At 49.5% G+C, this 25701-nt stretch overlaps 13 protein-coding genes across 13 annotated transcripts; 6 read left to right on the forward strand and 7 right to left on the reverse strand.

Annotated features, from left to right (window-relative positions):
- Positions 1-171: 171 nt before the first annotated feature.
- N7519_011564 (uncharacterized protein) lies at positions 172-420 on the forward strand (the record flags this gene model as incomplete). Its single annotated transcript, XM_057298337.1, has 2 exons — positions 172-213; positions 244-420. The coding sequence occupies 2 exons, from the start codon at positions 172-174 to the stop codon at positions 418-420; spliced, it is 219 nt and encodes a 72-aa protein (XP_057146219.1).
- A 1422-nt stretch (positions 421-1842) lies between these two features.
- On the forward strand, positions 1843-6135 carry pmcA (putative P-type calcium ATPase; the record flags this gene model as incomplete). The annotated part of the gene is made up of 1 exon (XM_057298338.1): positions 1843-6135. The coding sequence occupies one exon, from the start codon at positions 1843-1845 to the stop codon at positions 6133-6135; it is 4293 nt and encodes a 1430-aa protein (XP_057146220.1).
- Positions 6136-6682: 547 nt separating this feature from the next.
- N7519_011566 (kinase-like domain-containing protein) lies at positions 6683-7039 on the reverse strand (the record flags this gene model as incomplete). Its single annotated transcript, XM_057298339.1, has 1 exon — positions 6683-7039. One exon carries the CDS (start codon positions 7037-7039, stop codon positions 6683-6685), a length of 357 nt encoding a protein of 118 aa, XP_057146221.1.
- Positions 7040-9676: 2637 nt separating this feature from the next.
- Positions 9677-10867, forward strand: N7519_011567 (uncharacterized protein; the record flags this gene model as incomplete). Its single annotated transcript, XM_057298340.1, has 1 exon — positions 9677-10867. The coding sequence occupies one exon, from the start codon at positions 9677-9679 to the stop codon at positions 10865-10867; it is 1191 nt and encodes a 396-aa protein (XP_057146222.1).
- Positions 10868-11177: 310 nt separating this feature from the next.
- N7519_011568 (uncharacterized protein) lies at positions 11178-12011 on the forward strand (the record flags this gene model as incomplete). Its single annotated transcript, XM_057298341.1, has 3 exons — positions 11178-11201; positions 11338-11574; positions 11799-12011. 3 exons carry the CDS (start codon positions 11178-11180, stop codon positions 12009-12011), a joined length of 474 nt encoding a protein of 157 aa, XP_057146223.1.
- Positions 12012-12246: 235 nt separating this feature from the next.
- On the reverse strand, positions 12247-13803 carry N7519_011569 (uncharacterized protein; the record flags this gene model as incomplete). Its single annotated transcript, XM_057298342.1, has 1 exon — positions 12247-13803. One exon carries the CDS (start codon positions 13801-13803, stop codon positions 12247-12249), a length of 1557 nt encoding a protein of 518 aa, XP_057146224.1.
- Positions 13804-14788: 985 nt separating this feature from the next.
- N7519_011570 (uncharacterized protein) lies at positions 14789-15691 on the forward strand (the record flags this gene model as incomplete). The annotated part of the gene is made up of 1 exon (XM_057298343.1): positions 14789-15691. One exon carries the CDS (start codon positions 14789-14791, stop codon positions 15689-15691), a length of 903 nt encoding a protein of 300 aa, XP_057146225.1.
- Positions 15692-16368: 677 nt separating this feature from the next.
- N7519_011571 (putative tannase) lies at positions 16369-18193 on the reverse strand (the record flags this gene model as incomplete). The annotated part of the gene is made up of 2 exons (XM_057298344.1): positions 16369-17746; positions 17805-18193. The coding sequence occupies 2 exons, from the start codon at positions 18191-18193 to the stop codon at positions 16369-16371; spliced, it is 1767 nt and encodes a 588-aa protein (XP_057146226.1).
- A 572-nt stretch (positions 18194-18765) lies between these two features.
- On the reverse strand, positions 18766-20164 carry N7519_011572 (uncharacterized protein; the record flags this gene model as incomplete). The annotated part of the gene is made up of 2 exons (XM_057298345.1): positions 18766-19923; positions 19982-20164. The coding sequence occupies 2 exons, from the start codon at positions 20162-20164 to the stop codon at positions 18766-18768; spliced, it is 1341 nt and encodes a 446-aa protein (XP_057146227.1).
- A 508-nt stretch (positions 20165-20672) lies between these two features.
- On the forward strand, positions 20673-21612 carry N7519_011573 (SDR family oxidoreductase; the record flags this gene model as incomplete). Its single annotated transcript, XM_057298346.1, has 3 exons — positions 20673-20956; positions 21010-21286; positions 21358-21612. The coding sequence occupies 3 exons, from the start codon at positions 20673-20675 to the stop codon at positions 21610-21612; spliced, it is 816 nt and encodes a 271-aa protein (XP_057146228.1).
- A 645-nt stretch (positions 21613-22257) lies between these two features.
- Positions 22258-22864, reverse strand: N7519_011574 (uncharacterized protein; the record flags this gene model as incomplete). The annotated part of the gene is made up of 2 exons (XM_057298347.1): positions 22258-22307; positions 22369-22864. The coding sequence occupies 2 exons, from the start codon at positions 22862-22864 to the stop codon at positions 22258-22260; spliced, it is 546 nt and encodes a 181-aa protein (XP_057146229.1).
- Positions 22865-23440: 576 nt separating this feature from the next.
- Positions 23441-23893, reverse strand: N7519_011575 (uncharacterized protein; the record flags this gene model as incomplete). Its single annotated transcript, XM_057298348.1, has 1 exon — positions 23441-23893. One exon carries the CDS (start codon positions 23891-23893, stop codon positions 23441-23443), a length of 453 nt encoding a protein of 150 aa, XP_057146230.1.
- A 567-nt stretch (positions 23894-24460) lies between these two features.
- N7519_011576 (uncharacterized protein) lies at positions 24461-24802 on the reverse strand (the record flags this gene model as incomplete). Its single annotated transcript, XM_057298349.1, has 1 exon — positions 24461-24802. The coding sequence occupies one exon, from the start codon at positions 24800-24802 to the stop codon at positions 24461-24463; it is 342 nt and encodes a 113-aa protein (XP_057146231.1).
- Between the last annotated feature and the right edge of the window lie 899 nt (positions 24803-25701).

Consider the following 25701-nt stretch of genomic DNA (forward strand, 5'->3'; position numbering starts at 1 on the left):
AGAGACGTTAACCGATAAACATCAAGGATATACATACCAGAGATCGTCACCAGTTGCAGCAACTGTCCCACACCACAGCGGTGATGTTACCAACGAGAGACAAATCCTCCGCCACGCTCTCAGCCTGTTTGCGCGGGGTTTTCACCGTCGGAGTCCTCCCCGCTCACGAATATGGGCGCCTACACTAACTTCGTCTTCGTCTTCACTGGACACGTGAGTATTATCTGGATATAATCCTGCAAGACACGCAATGCCAGCACGCCGAAGAACTCAAAACTCCATCTGGTGGCCGGTGATATCGGCCTCCGTGGTTCCAATGTCACGCAACAAACAAGCGAGGAAATCCTCCTCATTAAAGTCCCAGTCCGCAAACGGGAATCAGTAGCGTTTGATCGCGAGCCCGGAGTGGTACGCTCGTGAATGGTTGCATGTCTTTCTAGGGAGGTGTGTGCGCGCATAGACGTTGATGTGTTGTGCTAGTGGGGTTTGGGGGATTGGGGTTGGGGGAAGTGCTGTTCAGAGTATATTGTAGATCTTGGGCTGGGGGTGGGACGGCGGTGAGGCCATATTTGTTGGTTGGGTTGGAGATTTTCTGCTTTTTGAGGCTTTGGGTTTTGATTGGGCTCTGTTTGGTGGCGAGGCGAGATGGCCACGGGGTTGTCTGAGCTGAGGAGAATAAGATGATTTTAGTGTTGCCATGTGTTACTGGGCTGACGGAAATTTTATCTTGAGGTGTATCTTGTACAACGTAGCTATTATTGTAGGTATATATGCCCGATTTGGGGTAGAGAAGCCAAGCTAGTAGTACTTTAGATAAGCTTTGGAGAGTACCTAGGTAGGTATCCATGGATTTGAGTCAGTTTAGTCTATCGTATTCGTACTCTGTAGTTACATCGACGCCGTACGATGTGCTATGCAAGGATCAATTGTATGGTCTGAGTGTGGCTGAGTTTTATGTGGTGTGAGCTATAACCCCTACAACATACTAATAGCGAGGTACTTGGCAGGAGAAACCAGTTATGGTCCGTCAAGTTCCGGGAATCAGAGTTTGATTTTCTTCTGTAAAGTAGATCCAAAGCAAAAAGGAAGTCTTGGATGCTACGTCGGACTCCGTCCACGTCGATCATATGTAGGGGACGTCACCACTCTGTCAAGGGCATACACATGTATTTAAAGAGACATACTCCGTACAACATACATATGTAGTTAGATGGTGTCTGAGCTTTGATTGTAACCTCCAATTCTTCATTTTATTTAAATTACAACATAGTACTATATCCAGTTCATATTCAATCTCCAGTTTTTTTTTAATTCCCCCCTTAATTGCCAAATCGGGATCTCGAGCATGTCTTGGCGAGTGAGGCAGTGCAAGGCACTATAGAGCTTGGTATTGGTCTTTGCGGTATTTGCTCCTTATTCGTTGTTTACCGTAAATATGAAGAATTTTCTTGTCAACAAAACGTCCAACGTCTCTATTATAAGTTCAATGTTTATAAGTTAATAGAGTATATCATATACATTGTATCTGTAGAAACAGTAGAGGCTGTGCTCGATCTCCAAAAGTGGAGAAATTAAAGAAATCCAATACCATCTACTCTGTTACAGTAAGTAATAAAAGTGGAAGTTCTCGAACGTAGTGGAGAGCAAATTGACGTCTCTCCCCGAGGCAACTTATATTATTACCTTGCCTCCTATCTTTTACACTTTCACACCTCTCCAACCCTTGTGTCTAGGAGTTTAGGAGTTTAGGGGAGCTCTTATCATTTTCTCTCTACACTTCTTACATGAACTATCATCCCCGGGTGCCACGCATGAATCGCCCATTGAATAAACACTCCCACAATGTCCGACCCGCGCCCAAACGATGAGCCGGGACAATCCTCAACCCTGCGCAGAGAGCGCGCGCCGACAATTACCATCGATACCTCGGCCGTGAACTCCCCCGATAGCGATCACCCTCCCATCCAAGTCCTTTCCGGAGGATCACAGACCTACACCGATAACGCAACTGCCCCCGACACAACCGCACTGCTCAGCAATGGCAGTGTCTCTCCCACGGATATGCGGTCCACAGCCTCCATTCGCTCCAATGCCTCCTCCGAAGCTCGTGACCGTGAGAGCCGACCAACCTCACCCCACAACATCTCCTCACCCAAGACGAAGGCGCCCGAGGCACATTCAAACTTCCTTTCCGTCCCCGGCACACGCTCCCGAGGCAACTCCTTGGAGTCGGACGAGACCAGCCAAACATCGAGCACCTACGGCGGCGACACATACGTGCCCTCGGCATCCCAAGAATCACGATCCGATTTGGCCAAGAATGCCGCCATAAACGACATACACGATGAGGATGCCCTATCCCCAGACCCCGGCCGTGAATCCGAGTTTGAGGTCGAGGACAACAAGTTCGCCTTCTCCCCTGGTCAGCTGAACAAGCTTCTTAACCCGAAGAGCTTCGGCGCCTTCCATGCGTTGGGCGGCCTGCGAGGACTAGAGAAAGGCCTCCGAACTGATGTCAAAAGTGGCTTGAGTGTTGATGAGACTACCCTGGACGGAACCGTCAGCTTTGACGATGTTGTCTCACCTTCCTCACCTGCCTCGTCAAAGAATATGCCCAAGTCGGCCTCTCCGAATACATCACCGCCACCCGCCACTGAGGGTCCTATCGTGACCCAGGGCGGAGAAGGTTTCTTCGACCGCAGACGTGTCTACGGGGATAATAAGCTTCCAGAGAGGAAATTGAAGTCTATTTGGGAGCTTGCATGGATCGCCTACAACGATAAGGTCCTGATCTTGTTGACGGTTGCGGCTGCAATCTCACTTGCTGTAGGAATTCCACAATCGCTCCATCCAGTAAACGATGAACCTGGCGTTGAATGGGTCGAAGGTTTGGCTATTCTCGTGGCCATTATTATTGTGGTTACAGTCGGCGCAGCGAATGACTGGCAAAAGGAACGACAGTTTGCAAAGCTCAACAAGAAGAAAGAGAATCGACAGGTCAAGGTAAAGCGATCCGGCCGAACTGAAGAAATTTCCGTCCACGACGTCTTGGTTGGCGATTTGATGCTGCTGGAACCCGGTGATATGGTCCCAGTTGATGGGATCTTGATCGAAGGCCACGACCTCAAGTGCGACGAATCTTCGGCTACTGGCGAGTCTGACGTTCTCCGCAAAACTCCAGGCGAGGAAGTGTACCGGACAATCGAGAAACACGAAGACCTGAAGAAGATGGATCCTTTCATCATTTCCGGTGCTAAGGTCTCCGAGGGTGTTGGCACGTTCTTGGTCACTGCTACCGGTATGAACTCTACCTACGGCCGGACGATGATGTCCCTCCAAGAGGAGGGCGAGACAACTCCTTTGCAAACCAAGCTCAACAAATTAGCTGAGTACATTGCCAAGCTCGGTCTCGCTTCTGGTCTATTGCTGTTTGTGGTCCTTTTCATCAAATTCTTGGTTCGTCTCAAGGATATTCCGGGTGGTGCGGAAGCCAAGGGTCAAGCATTCCTACGGATTTTCATTGTTGCTGTTACAATTGTCGTCGTCGCGGTACCTGAAGGCCTGCCGCTGGCTGTCACGCTCGCTCTGGCCTTTGCTACAACGCGAATGCTCAAGGACAACAACCTGGTTCGCTACCTCAAAGCCTGCGAGACTATGGGCAACGCTACCACAATTTGCTCCGACAAAACTGGAACTTTGACAGAGAATAAAATGACTGCAGTGGCTGCGACATTGGGGACCACGTCTCGGTTCGGAAAGTATTCTGGTGTCTCGTCCGACGATCAGAGTGAGATCACCCCCTCGGATTTTGTCTCTACCCTATCGCCACCGGTGAAGGATGTCCTACTCCAGTCGATTGTCTACAACTCAACCGCGTTTGAAGGCGAGACAGATGGAGTTAAGACATACATCGGATCCAAGACAGAGACTGCCCTCTTGACTTTCGCTAGGGATTACCTCGGAATGGGGGTCCTTAGCGAAGCGAGAGCAAATGGCAAGCTCGCCCAGATGTTCCCGTTCGATTCTGGCCGCAAATGCATGGCTGTCGTGATGCAGCTGGATAATGGAAAATACCGAATGCTAGTCAAGGGTGCTGCGGAGATTCTAGCCTCCAAGGCGACCCGCATCGTCCGAGACCCCACTGACTCTCTGTCGGAGGCTCCTGTTACCGACGAGGACAGGACTTCCCTGGACAACATTATGAACAACTACGCCACCCGCTCCCTCAGATGCATTGCCCTGGTACACCGTGACTTCGATCAATGGCCACCTCGTGGGGCCCCTACTTCGGAAACCGATCGCAACCAGGCAGTCTTCGAACCTATCTTCAAGGACATGACAATGTTAGGAATCTTCGGTATTCAGGACCCTGTCCGAGAAGGTGTTGCCGACGCAGTGTACACATGCCAACGGGCTGGAGTGTTTGTCAGAATGGTAACCGGTGATAACATCGTAACCGCCAAGGCTATTGCCCAGGAGTGTGGTATCTACACACCTGGCGGTATCGCCATCGAGGGGCCCAAATTCCGGAAGCTGAGCACACGCCAAATGAACCAAATCATCCCGAGACTCCAGGTCATTGCCCGCTCTAGCCCGGACGATAAGAAGATCCTGGTTAACCAACTCAAGAAGCTTGGAGAGACCGTTGCTGTTACTGGAGATGGTACCAACGACGCCCAAGCCCTCAAGAATGCCGATGTTGGTTTTGCAATGGGTATCACTGGTACCGAAGTCGCCAAAGAGGCCTCTGATATTATTCTTATGGATGATAATTTCTCGTCTATCGTCAAGGCCATGGCATGGGGTCGTACCGTCTGTGATGCTGTTAAGAAGTTCCTTCAGTTCCAAATCACTGTCAACATCACCGCCGTCATTCTCACCTTTGTCTCTGCAGTCGCTAGTGATAGCGAGGATTCTGTGCTCAGTGCAGTACAGTTGCTGTGGGTCAATCTGATCATGGACACCTTTGCTGCTCTCGCTTTGGCGACAGACCCTCCTACACCAACAGTACTTGACCGCAGACCCGAATCGAAGTCCGATCCACTGATCACTCTGACAATGTGGAAGATGATCATTGGACAGTCCATCTATCAGCTGGTTGTAACCTTCATTCTGAATTTTGCCGGAGGCAAGATTTTCACTTCATGGGATTACGAGCATTTGCAGACTGTGGTTTTCAACACTTTCGTCTTCATGCAAATTTTCAACCAGTACAACTCCCGTCGCATTGACAACAAGCTCAACTTCATGGAGGGTATCTGGAAGAATCGCTGGTTCATTGGTATTCAGATCATCATTGTCGGAGGTCAAGTCTTGATCATCTTTGTTGGTGGCGCGGCTTTCTCCGTCAAGCGTCTGGACGAAGGCTCGCAGTGGGCCGTGAGTCTTATACTCGGAGCAATCTCCATACCCATCGCCGTGATCATTCGTCTTATTCCGGATGAATTTGTCTCCAGACTCGTTCCCCACTTCTGGCATCGCGACAAGGGTCCCGAATTGGTCATCTCAGACGAGGACCGCAATTACGAGTGGAACCCGGCTCTGGAAGAAATCCGCGATCAGCTCGCCTTTATGAAGCGTGTCCGCGGCGGTCGCCTACGACACATCCGCCACAAGTTGCAAAACCCTCAAGAATTCCTTCCTCGGTCCCGCAGTGGCTCCCGCTCGCGTGATTCCTCCGCCCCGCCCACGCCGAACGGCGACAACGACAACGATAACGGCAGCCCGACCCCAGCCACTCCAGAGTCTCGCTCTAGACGCAACACACGGTCACGATCGAACTCGACGTTCGGACCCGCCGCTGCTATGGCAGGAATCGTTGCCGGTAGTATTGCCGGATGGTCTCCCATCGAGCGAGGCCACAACGAGCCCGACGTCGGATTCCCGACAGGCGGTGGCCCTCACAGTGGCCTTGATCGCGAACAAGGCATCGAAGTGCACCCGGATACCGCTGCCGATGACCGTATCCTGAACGAGTACTCCGCTACCTCCAAGACACCCCCTAGCCAGAACCCGGATCTTACTCCGTTCTTCGAGCATGCCCCGTCAGTGGACCGCGCGCCCTCAAGCCGTGGTCGTCGCTCTTTGTCTCAGCGATCGAGATCGAGATCGAGTCTCAGTCAGTCGCATGTCTGAGCCCGTCTCGCGTTTCTAATGCTCCTTTCCTTTTTTCCCCGAACGTCGGGATATTTTAATAATTCGTTATGCCCTTATTCCCCTTCGACTCAACTCTACTGCTCTATTTTCGGTGTCTGGAAATGGGTTCGGCGCAACGCTGTTGAAAATTAAGCATAGACTCTGTACTTTTGGGTCCATACAATCATTTGCATTTGGGTTTGGTGGCCTGGTTGGCCCTTTTTTCTTTGATATCTCTGGCGCATACGGGCCTTGGCGCCATCTAGCATTTCCTTGTCTGTTCTTCTCTTACTGTTCCTGATTGTAAAATTCAAAGATTCTGGAGATACCACGTTTTTTCCCTCTTCCTTTTTTCGTAACATTAGAGTTTCTCTAAGCTCTCCATGGACATGCATTGTAGATTCTGTCTTTTTAGGCTTTCTCGAAGGTATTTTTACTTCTCACTGCTGTTGATACTAACCTCATCCTCGTGGGTGATGTTAAGAGGTGTATGTATCACAAGCTTTGAAGAATAAGTATACACGCATCGTGGGCATACAACACTAATCTACTGCGCCCGCTGGAAATCAGGTAATGCCCAACGCACCATCCACTCTGAGTCCAGCACCTCCTCAGCAGTCGGACGATCCCCAGGCCGAAAGGCTAGCATCCGACACATCAAGTCCAATATCGCAGAGGCTTCCTCTCTATCAAACTCGCCTATTTTGTCCATCCGACGATACTTCTGCACACCTTCCTCAAATGCCTCGTTGATCGGTGGCCACACATCTCTGCCCTTCTTAGGGTTTCCATTACCATCAAAGAATACATCTCTTTCCTCCCAAGACTCCCACCAGGCCAAAGGCAAAGGACCTAGTACATCAATGTGCTGAGATATTATCTTGTTGATGTCTGTATACTCCATACTGAAAATTGCCTTCATCCCAAGGATCTCCCATATTGCTGTCGCTAGCCCCCAGATATCTGATGGGTATGAGAGTGGTGTTTCTGGTTCAAAGTAGGCCTCTGGTGCTCGAAAGGCTAGTGGTGTGTGACAGTCTTTCCTTGCCGCGAATCTGAGGCTGGCTCAAATGCCTCTCCAAAGTCGCTAAGGAGAACACCCACTTCAGAAAGTGTGAACTCTTCTGCCCTTTTCCCAAGATACAGTGGGAGGACTGCCTTTGGCGGGGCATTGGGGGGCAAGGGGTTCTTATTGCATTGGGTAATGGTGACTGTCTCAGGATCCCCGTATTTTCCGTAGAATTGTTCGATTGAAAGCTGATCCAGGCTGGACGGAAGGCGAATTTAGATACTGCTGAGATGGATATCTGAGTGTATAATGTTAGTTGTAAAAGTAACTTACGAAAAAGATAGTCCCACTGCTGTCAACACCACGAACCTCCATGCACGTATCCTTTTGAATGAGTATGTGCCATAGCAAGGGCAAGTCCGCCAGCGAGAGCTCGTGCGACATCCAGATGAAAAAGACGGGAATAAGAGACATACCTGAGATTGCATCGCGCAGGAGCTGTGGTATGGCAGGGATGTGCGCCGTTGGGACCATGTATCTCGAACTCATCAAGGACCAAAGGGAATAAACGGGAGCCGCGGTACTGCTGTACATATTCTGATGATGATGATGGTGTGGAAAGAGCTTGTAGAGCCTTGAGCTCACGGCGGAGGGAGTCTCGATCTGGGCTGTCCGCGATGCCAACTTTGACCGCGACGTACTGCCTCAGACGAAGATCGCGCGCAAGCCAAACAGTCGAATAGCCGCCGAATCCTAACTTGTCGACAACCTGTTATCTTTCTTGGAGGGTGTCTCCGACCATGATCGGGTGGTATCCCCCTGGTTCATATTTCTCGAGGTTTTCGGCGCCATCGATCCAGTTATACCTGGAAACGAATTCGCGATGTGGTGGCGTTATTGCTGACAAGTAACTAGACTGACAAGGGGTAGAGTAAGATCGGCTGGACGATCTCAAGTTAGGTGTTTGAATGGGGGAATAGAAAGGGAAATGTAGCGGGAGGAAGGGCTTAAGGAAAGAAAGGAGAACAGTGTATTCCTTGCGCAAGTCGCGCGCCATAAGTGCGCACGACTCCTTCGGGGAAAACTGATAGAGGGATCCTACCAAAAACAAAAAAAAGAAACGTGGTTCCAGAGGGGGTCGAACCCTCGACTTTGACGTTATTAGCATCACACTCTAACCAACTGAGTTATGGAACCCGATTAGATATTTTGTCAGTCGGACTTATGACATTATAAGCATTTTCACATTACCTGGGACTTTACCACGCAGGTCGCACCTTCCTGACCAACCAAATAAAGGCTTAGCCAAGACCTTCGCCAAGATCCCTTTCCGCATTATACATCCCTAAACTATACGTTACTGGGTCCTATACTATTCAGTTCCTCCTTTTTATGTCCTACAGCATTCTCTTTCATCCATTACTACTTGGACTTCATATTACTAGCTACGCACTAGTAACTTCCGCACCCCTATACCTACGTGTTAAGTAACCAATACATATGAATAGAGATATAAATAGAGATTGCAAGTAGTCCGCTTCTGACAAGCCTCGTTCATATGACTACAACCACACTTATCGGTTAGCCCTTGACAGATCTAGAACAAGGTAAGCGGCGCATTGAGAACATGCGAATCTCATACCCTATCTCTATTTCATTTCTACTCTTCTTCTCATTTTCAAAGCGAACAGATACTAAAATGCTTTAGTGTTCCAGCCGGCATTCATTCGGATTTGAACTTTTCTTTCCTTGGGAAAAGAACAGCAGACAATTAGCCCCATTCTTATATACATCGACGATTTATATGGCTTGGGGTTGGACGCCTTAAACCTTTACCGCAACTAAAGTTCCAGGCAAATGTTACCTACAACATACCTAGGTAGTTTAATCAGAATTTGTCATCATTGAATTGTGGCTACCTGTATAAGGCCCACATAACTTCAGATGACTATGTAGCAATAGGGAGTTCCCTTCTAGATCGACAATTGCTGTATTGGTACAATAGCAGGCAAACTGAACAAGTGGCATTATTGGATTGCATCCTTGCTACAGCTACATCGGAAATTCCCTTTCTAGGCTGCTGATCATGCTGAATAGAGACAACATTGAAGGGCGCATTCATTAGTCTCAATCCCTTTTCGACCCTATTGGTCCAATTCTTTCGGCAATCTCCGGCACTTTTTAGGAGATCTATCAGATCTACATTTTACACTAACCGACTTGGTCCCTACCTAGATTGTAATACTATAGATCGGTTCAGCTGAGCATCGCCAGAATGATACATATCCGTGATCTACATACTACACCTAGATATGTAAGCTATGTCTCGGCAAGGATCTATCTTTCAAGGGTTTTAGGTCGCACTAGAGAAACTTTCAGCTCTACTTTTTACGCCAACGACTTGGTCCCTAGTAAAATCACTGCGAGATATGACGTTGAACATTATCTAATGAACATATAAAATGGGGGTTTCTCACCCATATGCAATATCATCAACATCAAGCAAAAACCGCCAAGCAGGCAACTCCAAATATGTTGTCCGGTACTTTCAAGTCGGTCATGATCGCGCTGGCGTTCGGCGCTATCACCGCGTCGGCACAGGACTTCGACGATCCGATCCCGAGCCGTCGCCTCACTGAGTATCAGATGCCGCCCGCCACTCAGACGCATGAGTTTGCGCGCGTGCCAGACACGAACATCGTGTTGCTGTCGCAAATGTCTAACAGCAACCTCGTCAAGATCGAGCTGGATCCAACCACCGAGGAGTTCGTTGCTCTTCACTCGTTCCCCATGGGAAAGGACAGTGGTTCGGGGCTACATGGCGTGTGGCCATCGACTGTGTATCCCGGCATGGTGTGGCTGTCGCTGCAGCTCGAGAACAAGCTGCTGCTCGTGGACCCCGGCAAGGAGTCCTGGACTGAGCCGACAATCCTACAGACCATTGATATCCCGGCGCCAGGAAACGGCCCGCATTGCGTGTTTGAAATTGGCAACCGCGTCTGGGCCGGCCTCAAGGAGGCATCCAAGCAAACAGGCAAATACTATGTGTTTTCGGCCGATGTCTCCAACCCCACGGACTACACATTGTACGAGTGTCTCAACAGCCCCGTGTTTATCAAGGAGGAGCCGACCACCGGCTTGATCTACGTCACACAAGACTGGGACTCGTCCATCATGCGCATCGATGTCTCCACCGGCGAGACGGAGCAGCTGCCAATCCCGCCCAGCGTCGGCAACACCGCTGTCGGAATGACCACCGCCTACGGTCCCATGAGTGGTGTGTGGTTCACTCTCGCTGGAAATGCCACTGGCGGCACCGGCACCTTTGGCCATATCGGATCCGATGGCGAGATGGAGTTCTTCCAGCTCCAGAACCCGCTCGGCGCCAATTCAGGTCTACTGCATCTTGCTGACGCGACGACCGAGGATGGTGGCCCGGCATTGTGGATTTTGTCAACGTCTCTGCTCAGCGAGGACTCGCCTGATGCCCTGATCCATGTGACTTTTGACGCTGATGCCACATCCATTGCCGGTGAAGAGTATATTTCCATGCTCACTCAAAACTCTAAGGTGCACCGCGTCGTGCCCTTGGATTCCACGGTTTTGGTGTCCGAGCTTAGCACCTTTACTCTCGCCCAACTTACCTACAGCAACACGGTTGCCGGGCAGTGGCGACCAACTGAGTCTGTCAGTGGCAGCGCGGTTAACGCGGAGGCTTGGTGAAGAGGAATTTTTCGGTGGCAACGCTATAGATAGATATCTATTGTGTTTATAGATACCTTACTTAATTACTAATCTAATCATATATTACACGGTTGAAGGCTTGCGCATTTAAATGGTCAATTGCAAAAGGATTTACAACTACATATTGAAGAGGGGAACGCTCTAGGCAGTATGCTCTCCGGCATACGGGTTGATTCAGCGCATGTAATTCAGCGTTGTACCCACCAAGACACGTAAAGAGGACTCGGACGCTCTAAGAAGAGAGAGTTGCCGTACCGCTCACTCGTCGGTGCAGATGGGAATGACCATGATGTCCATGGGAGACTGCATAAAGGTGAGAAGACTGGACATCCTCACTGGTACCCTCGGCGTCCTCTCGTTTGCTGATGCTGATGTCCACATAATCAACCCACGGCCACGTACCAGACGGAATTTCATCGCATGATTCACAGTTCTTCAGATCACTGTAGCCATACACGCAGTCCATGCAAGCGCAGCCACAGCACATGTTTTCTTCTTCGGGATCGTCGACAACATCCAACGCAATCAGTGCTGCTGCCACCGATCTTTCCTTTATTGTTATTCATCATCTTGTCTGCCTGTTTGTAGACTGTGTTGTCGAGGCCGAAGAACGTATTAGGCACTCCGGCACCCTTACCTGCCTTGAGATGGAAAGAGTCGTAGTCACCGCGCGCCTGGAGGGAGTGGTACGCAGCTTCTTCCGTGATCGAGGAGTCATCGGATGACCCTGGAGTTGTGAGGGACCGTTCGGCTCCCTCGGGCTGCAAATCTCGCTTTGAATTGGACGTGTAAGGCGGCCAGCAAACTTCCTCGAGTTGTTGTTGCTATTCAGCGTGTTAATAAAGCGCATGCCATTGATTTTCTTCTGCACTGAGTCAGGTGGGATGATACTCACAGCATCCATTCCCAGCTCGACGTCGGAGACATCCCATTGCATCAAGTATCTAATATTGAAAAGTCAGCCGTCTGGAAGGAAAATCCGAATGCTGCGCGTAGTGAACAAAACTCGGTCGTGGTTCCGCAGACTCCGAATTCTGAGCAGCAGACATTCAGAGGGCAGCCCGTCCCGGGGATAGCAGCTTTCTTGCCGCATTCTGCGGTGGCATTGCAGTTCGACTGGTAACCGTCTCCACAGTAGGTGTCTCCATAACCACACCAGCCGTCCACACCACAGCAGGCTCCGTTGACGCAGGGGCTATCAGCAGAGCAAGTGTAGTCCTGTTGGCTCTTCGTGGTTTGAAGCTCGGCGCTCAAGGTAGCACCCAAATGACGGTTGAAACCAATTGACAAGGAAGAGTAGTATAAAACTCAATGCAAGACATTCAAACATTCGGTTCGGGATCCGCTGGGTAGCATTCCTAACAAATAATTCCCAGTTTCTTAAGATCCTGGAAATTTACGTTGGGCCGAGTGTACTCCGCCTCAAAAAGGTCATGATTCGTCCCGTATCCGTCTTTGGGGCTGCGTGTATCTGTTCCATCCAAGGGATTTTCTCCAGAGCCATAGAGAAAGCTTGCCACCTCGTCTGAAAGCTTGATGAACCTCCCCGGCCATATGCGAGAGCCTTCCATCGCGATCGTGACGGTCGGTTTCAGCGGTTGATCTCTCTCGGTCCAATCCAGTTCCTCTCGCATCCTCTCTAGTAGACCAGTCAAACACAATTCATCAAAGGGGAACTCGATAAATTCCAAGTCAAGAGATCGTAATGAGGATGGTGCCAATTTGAGTATGTCTATCAACTCCGACGTATCAACGCTGAAACGAGAGAGCGCCAAGTGAGACAGATTCGGCCACTCCTTGATAGGCAGAACCTCCTTCAGGGAAATAGGTGGATCCCTCATTGAAGAATGAGATCCATCATTGAACGTAGTTGATAAATGGACATGGGTCAATTCCTTGGCCAGGCTCACAGCTTGACGGAATAACCCGCTTTGGAATCCTGCCCAGTCACCACTACTGCCAGTAAGTAATGACAGATGAAGACGCCGGAAGCCTGGACGTTTCATGATGGCCGCAAATTGATCGTATTCCTCACAGGGCCGGTCGAAAATCAAAACGTTTAGTCCGGTGTGGAGTTGGTTGGTGTCGAAGCTCAGCTCGGAAACATTATGCTTCTCAGCCTGTGATAAAAGGCGAAGAACAATTCGAGCCCCTCTCCATAGCTCCTTGTAGTCCTCAGTTGCCTCTGACCACGGTAGCGGCTCGACAACCCGACAATCAACGGGATCACAGTGCCATCCTCGCGGAATCGGATAGTTGAATCCGTATGGAAATGCTCGGATCATGGGTGTCTCGTACAGCGGAGCAAACAGCCAGCCGTGAGCCGCAGGCGTAATGGTCACTCTTTTGAGCCGTGGGAATCGCTCCAGGCCGTAAAGAAAGGCTTTTTTATCGTCTTCGGATCCGATCGTAGAGGTCTGATCATCCCATAGTTGGCGATAATACTTCCAGCAGGCTTTCAACGGCATTTGGGCATCCATCTGGTTCTGACGTGCAACGTGGTCAGGTCGGTCCACGTCGCGGTATTTCCGATGCTTCATCCTGTAGCGGTTCTCTTCGCATTCCTCCGTGAACCAGATGGGACATTCCTCATTGGAGTTGATTTCCATGCGGTCGGGGTTGATGCTTGGGTGCACGGTCTCCCATATCAACGGCGCGAATACAAACCGTGCGTCGTCCCAGATGATCTCCCTGATTTCGTGGCGAAACTTTGGATGGTCTGCTACAGCCCGAAAAACTTGGATGTTCAACGAGTTGGCCGAAAGAAACACGCGTGAGGAGGAGAATGGTGAAATCTCGCCGAGGGCTTTGCACGTCAAGCGCAAGGACTTGACATCTTTGTTTGGCAGAAAGGACACGATGGATGAAATCATTTCAGGGGGGAAACGCAGAAGCCACGGACTTTGTGCTGCCATCCCGGACGAGGGGACTGGTGAAGCCCTTGGAGGTATGTCAATGGGTTGAAAGGTGCGAAATTGCAAAGATGTCAAAATGTGAGTGAACCCTTCACTCAAATAAAACCAAGTGCCCCAGGGTCAATTTCCTGATTTGAACATTAATTCGTAATATGGGGACTTATGCTAGAGACGGTTAAAATATATTCTTTGTTTTAGACGGATCCTAAAGGCTTGTAAACCGCCTAAAAATCAGAGATGCATGCATTTGTATGGAGGAAAAAGCTTCATGTTTACATGAATGATTTACAATACACTATATAGAGCGGTGTAACTAGTTAAGAGGGCGGTGTTAATTAAGGCATCCAGGCATCAAGATCCCCTAGTAAAAGGCGTTAATACCGCTACGTAGTGCGTAGTGAAGACATGGTCCCCCGGTACAATATGTAGAATATACAATATACAACGTAGGGACCTATGAAATCTCGACGAAAACACCACAAACGGCCTTTCCGTAGCTTTGGACAGCTGCTTGACCGCTGCCCTGTTATGAAAGACAAAGTGGTTCAGCATGAGCTCCGACTTCCGACCTTTTATCCACAAACGATGTCTTTTGAGTATCTAGTGACTCATTTGGATGTCCTTTCCAAGGTTGTACTCCAGAGCTACTAATGTGTCTTATATAATTTTGTATTGGAGTGTACAAGCTATTCCTACCTAGGTAAGATAGTAAAGTAATTAAAACTCAGCGCGTCTTGGGGGCCAGAACAGAACACACGCTAAAACTCCAAGTTCACCAGGATAGGGCAATACGGCCTTCCTAATATTATATCTGTCTCCACTACGGGGAGTCCTCCGTACTTTGGGGGTATTAAAATTCGACAGGGCTTGTGACCCCTTTCTGCCTAGGGAAAAATAGGCAGGTTCGCACTAGTGACACCTGTTTAAATACTAATACTCCTCCCAGTTTTGGACACATTTATTCCCCACCCCTACGCCCGCTACAATGAAGATCACTCCTTTCTGGGTCTCGATCGCCCTATGGGTTCCACAGGCTCTAGCAGACTCTACTGAATCCATAGCGACATCTGCTACATCCACTACCTCTACTGCCGCGGCACCAACCTGTACATCTTCCCTCATTACCAGTCTCTGCGGCTACCAGCGCCCTGGTCCAGAGTTTGCCGTCGCCAGCGACGGCAGGGCCTTCTGCTGGGACTACTGTAACGCCCACCCTCCCTGCGACTTTGTTATCTTCCGCGCCGGCAACCCTTACACGGGCACCGGCACGTGCTGGCTGTATCCGGGTGAAACCTTCGACGCGAGCAAAGGCAGCACGGACTGCGCCAATCCCTACCTGTCCGTCTACAGCAAGCCCGTGTGTACTGGGGGCGCAACCACCACTGCTGGCGCCTGCGCCGCCACCGCGACTCCCTCTGCTGTTGCCTCGGTCTGCGGGTACCCGCCGCCTGGTGACTGCTTTTACACTTGTGCCGCTAGTTCGGGTGCATCGCAATGCTTGAGTCTATGTGCAGAGGCCGATTCCTGCAGCTATGTTGTCTTTAATCCGAGGAATCCAAGCCTCTCACCGTATGCCTCGGGTACTTGCTGGATGTATGCGAACGGCACATTTGACGCTGGGTCTGTGACCGATTGCACTGGCGCTCCTGAGCAGTTTGTGTATGACAACGTGTGCCCCAAGCCATCACCTTCGTCGTCTTCCCTTTCATCATCATCTCTCTCTAGTGGCACTAGATCTGCAGGCACTACTCCGGGCTCAACCACTAGCGCTGCTATGGAACGCTCTAATGGCACTGAAACTGTAAGCGAAAATTCTGCGCCTGCCGGCCGCTCGCTCAGTAATCCATTGGCTATCGGCGTGGCTATGTTAATGTGGCAGGCTCTTTAATGATGTCCTTGTATGTATTGGTTGTCTGTTCAGCTAAACAAGCTATTGGAAACGATATATTATATCTTAATGGACTTCGTATGAGGTCACTTGTCCCCATGTATCTCTCGCTATTGTAGAGGGTATGTTAGGTTTCTTTGCTATCGTTGCTATCAGCACATTGCCTAAGCATCTCTATCTCAAAAAAACGATGCATTTCAGATGAAAACAAACGACGGTCTCATTATGTTTCCATCTGTAAGTAGTTCGGACTCGGCGCTCTTCTATTACTTGGAGACTCGGATGGGGTTCTGTCTCTGTGGGCCATCAATAAAGAGAGAGTTTTCTGACGATTCCTAGGTGGGAACAAGATCTAATACTCATGGAGTAGAATCAATATCGCAACATATCATCTCAGAGAATGGGGGGGAAGACTGCAAGAAACTTAATCAGAAAGCTGCTTTACTGATAATTGAACCTATATGGATAACTATTTCGCTGCAGTTCCCCTTTTCAAAGAACTACGAGATCTACAATGTGGCTAAGACATCGATACATCACCGTGTTCGGCTACCCTGCCTTGTGGGTTATGGAAATAGATAGAATGATAGGATAATATCTGGCTAGAATCGCAAGTAGTGTTAGAGAATCATACAAAATGATAGAAGCAGCCCTCAGCCACTTAACAAGACATTCACTTAGTACACAGGAAGCTTGTATGCATCCAAATCATAAGTAAAGCTATCAATCGAGTCCTGGTCGTAAACGCACTGGAACTTCTCGCCACTCGCACTCCAAAGTGGACGAAGAGGCCAACGACACATTGATTCAATCTCACCAGAACCAGCGAGTGTCTCCGGCGCCTTTCCATTCTCAACCCAGTCAATGAGAGTCTGCAGAGTTGTCTGTGGCCATGGCGCACCGGGTTGGTAGTCGTTGGTGGCACAGTGTCCGACGCCAGGAATGAGGAACAGCCGGTAGAAGTCATCGACAGCGGCAGCACCTGCTCTGTATGACTTGTTGGGGAACATAACCTCTCTAACCGAGTCCCAGTAGCGGACTGAAGAAGCGGTGGGAATTGAGTAGTCTTGCTCCCCGTGAACGTGGATGACTTTTCCACCGGCGGCTTGGAAGTCAGACAGGTCTGGGTATGTCGTCTGGAAGATGTCTCCGTACTTCTTTTGGGATAATATAATCCATTCCTTGAGGGTATCGTAGGTCACGCCGTCCAAGCTGGGAATGTTGGTCTCCTGCAAAAGATCAACGAACAGGCCAATCCACGTGCCACCGAGACCACTTATGTTGAGCTTCCAGCTGTCGGTGGAGGAATTATATGAGCTTAGAAGATCGTCGAAAGTCGAGCCAGGCTGGTAGCTGAAGTAAACCCGCTTGCCGTCTGAGTCGTGAAGGCCCTTCCAGAAGGTTTTGATGACTTCGATCGCCTTGGCAGATACCTTGCCTGTCTGTGCAGGCGTGGCACCAGCGAAGGCGGAGCCACTGAGGGCAGGGCACGAGTAAGAGGCACCCAGGATGGAATCCCAGTTTAGATGTTTCAAACACAGGTCAGAGCGCGATACAATACCGTCAGTCTTGCCATCCAGGGGATCGCAGCTTGCGACGGTCATGTTCATGATCTTCTCGAGCTCACAGCTGGGCGAGTAGTAGTCAACGGTTGTCTGGATGACGTTGCCGGTCAAATGGTTGGTCTGCTGCTGTGCCCACCGGAAGGCTGGAGCAGCGGCGACTACGCCATCGAACTGATCGGGGAACCGTTGGACCTGACTCCACCCGCCACGGCCTCCCTCAGAACAACCCTGGTAGTAGGAGTAAATCTTCTCGCTGGAGGGTACGTTGTAGATGTTTTTTGTCAGCTCTTTGCCCAATATAGCGAGCTCATGCTGGGCCTGGTAGCCTGTTTCTGATGTTAGCTGGCTCATGAGCTGTGACTTCGGAAGTAGGAAAGTCTCACCAAACATGTACGCCGCTTGCCAATTGATAGTTCCATTTTCCAATAGAGCAACGGAACTGAATTGGGTATCGAATGTCCCAAATCCACCATCGGTCAAACCCCCAACACTTTATACAATGGGTTAGTCAAACATTCATTCCATCGAATAGTAAGCGAAATACTTACCCGCCAACGATAACACCAGTAGGAATCGACGAAGATCCCGAGTTGATAGCCCAGCCACCTCCACCTGTGGACACATATCGGTTCTTAAACTTCCCTGGAGCTGGAAGCCAGTACTGCACATGAACAATATCGCCATCAATGCCGTCATGAGAGTATGCGAAAGTCACATTGCAGTAATCGAAGGTCGAGGTAGGGTAGAAAATGCTGCTGGCGGTGAAGTTGGTGACAAGACTTGTGGAAATCGAAGACGGATCAACCGTAACGCCCTGAATGGCATCTACTGGCAATGCCTTCTTCGCATATGCCGTGGTGCAGATGTCAGTCAGTGAAGTTGTTGTGGTGGTAGCCGAGGCCAGCACAAGCGTATAGGCCCATAGAGAATACCGCATGATGTTTCCGCCACCGCCTCAACTATGTCGGAGAAGATATAATCGAACCCCAGACAGAGGAATTGAATGTTTTATCTACAGCAGTGACAAGCCGTCCTGCAACCGGGATAACTTCGGGGCATTGGGGTAAATGTTATGCCGCCTCTCTCCACAGATCTGTGGGGAAGCTGGGTTACTATCAACTTTCCACGAATACAAATGATTCTTGAATACTTCAAGAAAGTCTATTTTAACTTGTTTTATCGGAAACTTGCTATTCAGGGGGCCCGGAAGGATGACTCCCGAGGTGTATAGGTCAGTCCACCAATACACTTAGTACTCCTGTGGTATATTCGCTGAGCTGTTGTTATCATCCACTACAGCAATATCAAGCTCTGCTAAGAGAATATCTGACCCGTACCCTATTTCGAGTGCTTATGATCTTTCATTTGTCCAGTGTGGCAGGGTGGTGCAGGTTTATGGTGGACAGGACTAAAGTAAAATATCTAACCCGTTACTCACAGTGATATGAACTGCGAGACCCTAGTTCACAAACGGAAGATATCCCCGAGGCCCGAAATTGCAGTCATAATCTACCAAGCCCTCATCCCACACCCCCTCGCCCGAACCCAAACATCTACAATCCGAGCAGCCTGACTGTCCTGGTCCGAATCGACAACAAAATACCACTCATAAAAGGCGCCAGTGACACAAGCATGATTCGGGTGCACTTTAACCACTTGTCCAATATGCAGGGGAATCTTCCTCTGGGACTCACTCTCCCAGGTCACAATTGCATGTTCCTGGCTGATCCTCTCAACAACCAATCTCTCTGATAAATCTTTACCAATCCCATCCATTCGCCAAGAAGAGACAACCCCCCAGCCGGAGTAACTAGGACACGGCTCTCGACCCAGTGCGAGCGTTCCCGCTGCCAGGAGCGCCTCGGGCTTCTCACGCTCACCGTCGTTATAGACACTGCACACTTCGGCGAGCACCGAGATGGCAATTTCATCTTCCAGGAATCCAGAAGCTGCACTAGCATGTGTGGAGAATTGCTGCATGTCTAGAATGGGATAGACGCCAGCATGCAGCTCGACATTCGTCTCACGAAGCAAAGCCTTGAGCTCCCGCGCTTCCGAACAAAGAGAGTCACCACGCAACAAGTTCTGAGACGAGACTACCTGCGGCGTGGCACCAACACTGATAACCAGTTCCCTTTTGGGCAGTAGATGTAGGTTTCTCTCTAAGGCATCTTTGCATCCGCGGATCTCACTGATCAAATGACCCATCGCTTGCTCCGGTGTTGTGCCGCTATAACTCAGACTGCTGTGTGAATACAACCCGAGGAGGCTTGCCCCGCCTTTCTCCTCAGCGGAGGCAAGTTTCTCAAGTAACCCGTTCTTGTTGAGAGATACGGGTGGTAAACCGGCGCGGTGGTAGCCCGTGTCGACTTTGACAAAGACACATGTTGGATGTCCTGCTAGAGAAGATAGTTTCTCCAGGTAGGGGAGTTGGTCTGGGTGGTCGATCATCACAGTAATGCTGTTCTCGCCTAGCGCGCGGGCTGCCTTGGCTAGTAGTGGAACCTGTGATGGGACGAGGGGGATGCCGTAGAGAATGTTAATTTTGCGGTCTTTTTGTTTCAGTTCCTGTAGTAGAGGTATCATCATCTCGATCTCTAAGACTGTGGAGGCTATGAAATTGGCCTCGGTGTTATCGCCGATTTGGAGCTTGGCGATTTCGGGTGTCTGTTGTTCATTAGTTGAGTGTCATTGCATGGAGAACTTGGTATTAGAGTTCTCGTACCTTGTGGGACTTAACGTGAACTCTGAATCCGACATCGAGCGTTTTGATTGTGCGTAGCATTGTTTCGCAGTGTCGGCGGATGATTGCAACGTCGAGCACGGCGGCTGGTTTGGGTACATCGCTGATGTCTTTGCCGATGTAGAACTGCCGTAGGTCTTCCTTAGAGGGTGTTATAGAGGCCATTTTGAAATATTTAGCAGGTGTTATTGGGAAGTGTAAAACGGATATGGGGTTGACTGCGGAGACTGTGACACACATCCACTAAGCTACTTTAGGTATGTCCACCGCTGGCCGCAGTTCTCGACTTTCTCTAATTAATAAATTGCCTATTGTCAAGAAACACCTTACATTGATCTCCTCACCGAGACATGGCCTCGTATTGTCCAATACCACTGAATATTTCACGATCTCCTCATATATCTCACGTCCGACTCCACTTTTCGGCCCCCCCTTATATGCGTAACTTCGACGATAGGAATTCACCATATATGGAACTATATGGAACCGTACTAGTTAACTGACCAGTTATACCAAACAGAGGAATCGGATTTAAAGTCGGACATAAGCAGAGCTCTCATTTCATTCCTACAACAGTCAAACTTGGAAATTGTTATTATCCCTCCTCTCCTTCGTCAACATCGCGCCTAAATAGATTATTCTTCCGTTCCGCAACTGACATCCACTCTGTACAATGTCATCTCCTATATGGCTTATCACGGGTGCTTCTAATGGCTTTGGCCTTGAAATGTGCCTTCACGTCCTGCGTACGGGGCACCGTGTTATCGGCTCTGTCCGCAGTAAGACCAAAGCCGCCACTGCGGTTGAGCAGATCGAGCAGGCTGGAGGCTCGGTGATTGAGTTGGACATGACAGAGACACAGGCCAGCATTGCAAGCAAGATACACGCCCTTGGTCGCATTGACTATCTGATTAATGTTGCTGGCTACTCCATCCTGGCCGCCTGCGAGGACATTACGTACGTAGCGACCATTATGAAGAAGGATGATTAGTCCCTCTAACTTGTTATAGTGATAAAGAAGCAACCCTCCAAATGACCACTAACTTCTTCGGCCCCCTATACACCCTACAGGCTGTCCTCCCTGTTATGCGCGCCCAGCACTCTGGTACTATTGTCAACATCTCCAGTGGTGCCGCCCAAGATCCCCTCCCGGCATGCTCTTTGTATAGTGCTTCTAAGGCCGCGTTGGAGGCTGCATCCGAGTCGCTTGCTAAGGAGGTCGCGCCCCATAACATCCGCGTGCTGATCGTCGAGCCCGGCAATTTCCGCACCAACTTTGTCGGCGCGGTGAGTTTTTGATTTTGTTTTCCCTTTCAATTTCGATATAAGTCATTAGTGCTAATTTACCGGCGTTACAGTTGGCTGACGCAAGTCCCCACCCGGCCACGGTCGCTCCACACTATGATGACCCCGTGGGCGTGGTGATGCGCAAGTTCCTCACTGTCCACGGGAAGCAGCCTGGCGATCCCCAGAAGGGGGTCGAGCGTATCTTCGAGGCCGTCACGGGCACTGGGATGGCCGGTCCCTGGCAGGCAAGATCTCTAGATTGGTCCTGGGGAGCGATGCGTATGCGAGGATGCAGAAGAGCTGTGAAAGATTCAGCAACGATTTGAGTTTGCAGGAGGAAGTTTCCCTGAGCACCAATTATGCCTAAGATGGACAGCTAAGGTCAGTATGCGAGCATCAAGATGTACGCATCTAGCTCAAGAAATTGCACCATCCATGGATACTCTGCCTGGCCTGCAACAATATAGACAATATAGAATAGGGGCCACGGCCCCAGAATGTTTCCCGGGCGGGCCGCCGGGCCCTCTTTTCTAAAAGATAGTGTGAAAAGTAGATCCTGAGCCAATCACATTATTTTTGCTTAGAGAATTTTACTATGATTTTTACGTGTACGTTGGCTATACCTTGATTTCTGTCTATTATAGTATCCCGTAGTATTTTTGGCATGTATAAATCACCTTATATGTTACTATGAAGCTATTCAAAAATCACCCGATCTACTAAGTTACCATAGAGGAATACGGCCAGCGATGGATATACCTAAAGTACATGTGTAGTTTAGCGGGAGTGTCTCGAGATAAAGCGTGCGTAGTCGCTCTCATTTGTATTCTCGTCGCATCCCAATGGCAAAAATGTGGGGATGTCGATTCCGACATCACCGTACACCCTCCAATATCCCGTTCTCCGGGTATTCTCTGATTTGACCGACTCCTCCATTTCCCCAAGTCGAGCTGCGTAGGGTAGGCTCGGTCTTAGACTTGACCACTGTTGTCATCTCCCTCCTGGTTCGAGTCTTCGGCGTCTAAAATATAACTATTAGAGGCAAAGGTTCAGGTCAATTGGGTAGACTGGAGACAAGATACCTGAAGTTCGCACAATGAAAAACTGCGCCGCAGCCACAGGTCGAATCCTGTGATGAACAGAGCTAGTGACCATCCCGTTACGGAGCACGTATTCAATATTCGATACTCGCATCAGACGCGAGCTTTGCATCGCCCACAATGCTGCGAGCCACTCATTGTAGGTACGGACAATGCCTACTGTGGGCTGGAGGCTTTGGATATCCCTCACACGGGGCCGGGAAGGGTCCAAATCGATGTTTCGGTATGGGGAGGGTACATGGAACTGGATCTCGTCGAGTTCCGGGTTGTACTGGAAGTGGGCTTCCAGATCAGCGAGGAAGGCAGGGTAGTCCATGCCGATGGCCTCATTGGTTCCCTTTGGGAAGAAGTAATTGCCAGCCCAGAAAATGGTCGCATCGTTTGTGGTCGCAGGTCGGCGCACGACGATCATGCCGTCACGGATTCTGGGTTGGAAGATGGCCGGCGGGGAAGTGTAAGGAGGGTCGGGGGAGGCCATGGCAAGTTCGGTATTGATGAGGATATTGCGTAGGTTAAAGCAAGCACAACTGGAGAAAAGCCAGGTGGGGTGAGCAAGAAGCTAAAGCTCAGATCGAGGTTCAGCCAAAACAAACCAGGATGGGAACTATGAGCGTCAAGTTGGGAGGTGTGAATGTGGGATTGTGCCTTGGATGACACGTTTGCCACGTTTGATAAGGCATTTTACTACAAGAAATGGGATCAATCAACCCCTGATTGGATTTCATCGATTCGAAATAGCTAAATATCTCTTCGCTCGACTTCCCTGTTCGGAATGAGCATCCATCCAGAGCCCCAGTGCTCACTTTCCCTGGCATCGGTGCAAGATCCGTTATGCTGCACTACATCTCCCGGATTGGCTGATTGAACCTCTTCTCCCATATCATATAACCACCAAGAACACAGCCCCATCGCTTGATAGCAGCCTTGAAAAGAAATCCCGCACTGCAACGATCTCATCGCTGTCCATTCAGAGTAACTCGTAGTCGGCTGAATATAGATATTTATATTGAGTCAGCAATCATCTCACACGTTCTTCAATCAAAGCTGGGAGGAGTTACGTACCTCTCCTAACAATAGTTAAGCGAGCCGTGATGGTGGTAGAAACAACAGTGGAGGCAGGCTGCGCATCCGAGTTGACACGGCCCAGGGAGGCTTTTTCCATGGCCAGAAGAGCGGCAACCCAGGTGTTGTAGGTCCTGACTAAAAAGACTGAAGACTCGCCGGGGTAGCCTGCGGACTTGAAAGCGCTGGTACGATCCCATCGGAGTTCTTCTTCATCGGAGTCGTAGTCGAAGTGGTCCATCAGATCATGTTCGAATGCTTCGTAGCTCAGTTTGGCGGGATCAAGTCTACCATCTGGGTTGATGCGCATTTCACTTCTCACGTAGCCCCCAAGCCAAAATACAGCTGACTGGCCGCTTTCGCGATTGGTCACTTCAATGAGACAGTCGTGCATTTTGAGCTCTCGCGGACGGTCCTGCGGGACGGCGTCATTTGTGCTACCCATGTTGAGTGATACGTTGAATGGACAGTTCAAGACTTGAAGAAAAAAAATCGATGACGAGGGTAGGGTGAGAGGATGAGTTTGATACGAGTCAAGATCGAAGAAGAAAAGTAGACGAAGGAAGACAGAGCAAGCGGAGCGGAGATATAAAAAGTATGATAAGATCTGAGATGCAATTGAAAGTATGACAAGATCCGAGATGCAATTGAAACATCTCTCAGTTATTCATTCTTGATGATTTCACTGATCTGCGATATATCTGTTACTTTACATTTCCCTTCTTTTGCTTCCTTTGAATCTCTTTACTGAACACTTCACGTCCTCATCTTGTTCCTGCTTTCCTTTGGTCTGTAAAGAAAGGAGCTTTCTGTGCAATTCTGTATTTTTCGTCAGATCAGGTTGACTTATTGGAAGATATGCTCTACCAAACTCCTTCTTGGTCACAATAAAGAAGCGACAGGTAAGTCCGTGTCCCACTGCTGCTTCCTTATTTTGCAGGGCTATCAAAACACCCAACCAACCGTTTTAGTTTCTAATGGCATATTCATAGTCTAATCCTTCGATGTGTTCTCATTGGTCCCATAGAAGCACATGGCTGTAGCCGAAATGAGACCGCAGATCTTCGATAAACGGGTCATAATGGAGTTCTACAGCCATATCAACAGACGGGGTGGATCCCTCCCTAGCGTATGAGCGAAGCCAGAATAATCCGCTGGCCATACCATGGTAGTGGACATGGATAAGTCTGTCCTGTAGGTAATGTCTGACTCCGTACAGAGCTGTGCTTTGGCTACGTTGTGTTGCCACTGGGGATCCTGCATGAGTTGGTGCTGGTTGAGGTGTTGATGAGGATGGTAAGGGGTTTGCAGGAAGAGTTTGACTTTTTTGGGTCAAAGCTTGCTTTGAAGCCATGGTGAGAGATGTCTTGACCTAGTTAGAGAAGATATAAGATTTCACAGGTGTTGCTGGGGAAGTTCAGTGATGGGTAGGCGGTGTTTTTTGATGTTTAGGGGACCTAGGTATTAATATCCATCAAAATACCTGTCATTACTCCAGCAATTCAAAAGCGTTACGAAGAGCGAAATACTTCTGTATTTAAGGCCGCAATACGTTTAGACAATGTTTAAGGTCCGTATCCCCAAGCATGCCAGGGAAACCGAATCAGACATTAATCAAGGTGTGCCGCTTTTCTTCAGCCTGTGATGCGATCAGAATCTAAGTAGCTGCCACTAACCAGAGGAACCATACAAGCAGCGGTGACCTAAGCTCTGTGCACCCCCATATCGCGGAATATATCATGATGTACTAGATATAGCGCGTCGTGTTAGCAGTGAAATCCACTAGCAATCCTACGAGAAGTCAACCTTTTAACGAATCGGCATCGTCCTAACACTTCTCGCCAACGCCTGGCAAGCTAGGAGAGTTCACCTTCGTAGATCCGCAACACAGACTTGTGGCAGAAGTGACAGGAGAAAAGCTTGGCTAGACTTATAGGAATGATCTGAGCTAAAGACTCGCGCTAACTATCAGATAAACCAGGATCCCGTGCATCTATATTCCAAGATTTGTTCGTTTGCTTTAAATTTAGCTGACTGACTACCGACGAGGAGCAGAAGGCAAGAAGAACCAAGAAGAATGACCATCTCAATATGATATTTTTGGTTTCTCTTCATTAGTACAAATTGGGCGAATTTCTTTCAATACGGCGGTTTGGCCGAGTGGTCTAAGGCGATTGACTAGAAATCAATTCCGTTCGCGGGCGCATGTTCGAATCATGCAGCCGTCGTTGCACATCTTTTTTTTTTATTCTT

Source organism: Penicillium mononematosum (assembly GCF_028829835.1).
Source record: "Penicillium mononematosum strain IBT 11891 chromosome Unknown utg000005l:1.0-9366267.0:1.0-9372171.0, whole genome shotgun sequence".
Taxonomy (NCBI): domain Eukaryota; kingdom Fungi; phylum Ascomycota; class Eurotiomycetes; order Eurotiales; family Aspergillaceae; genus Penicillium; species Penicillium mononematosum.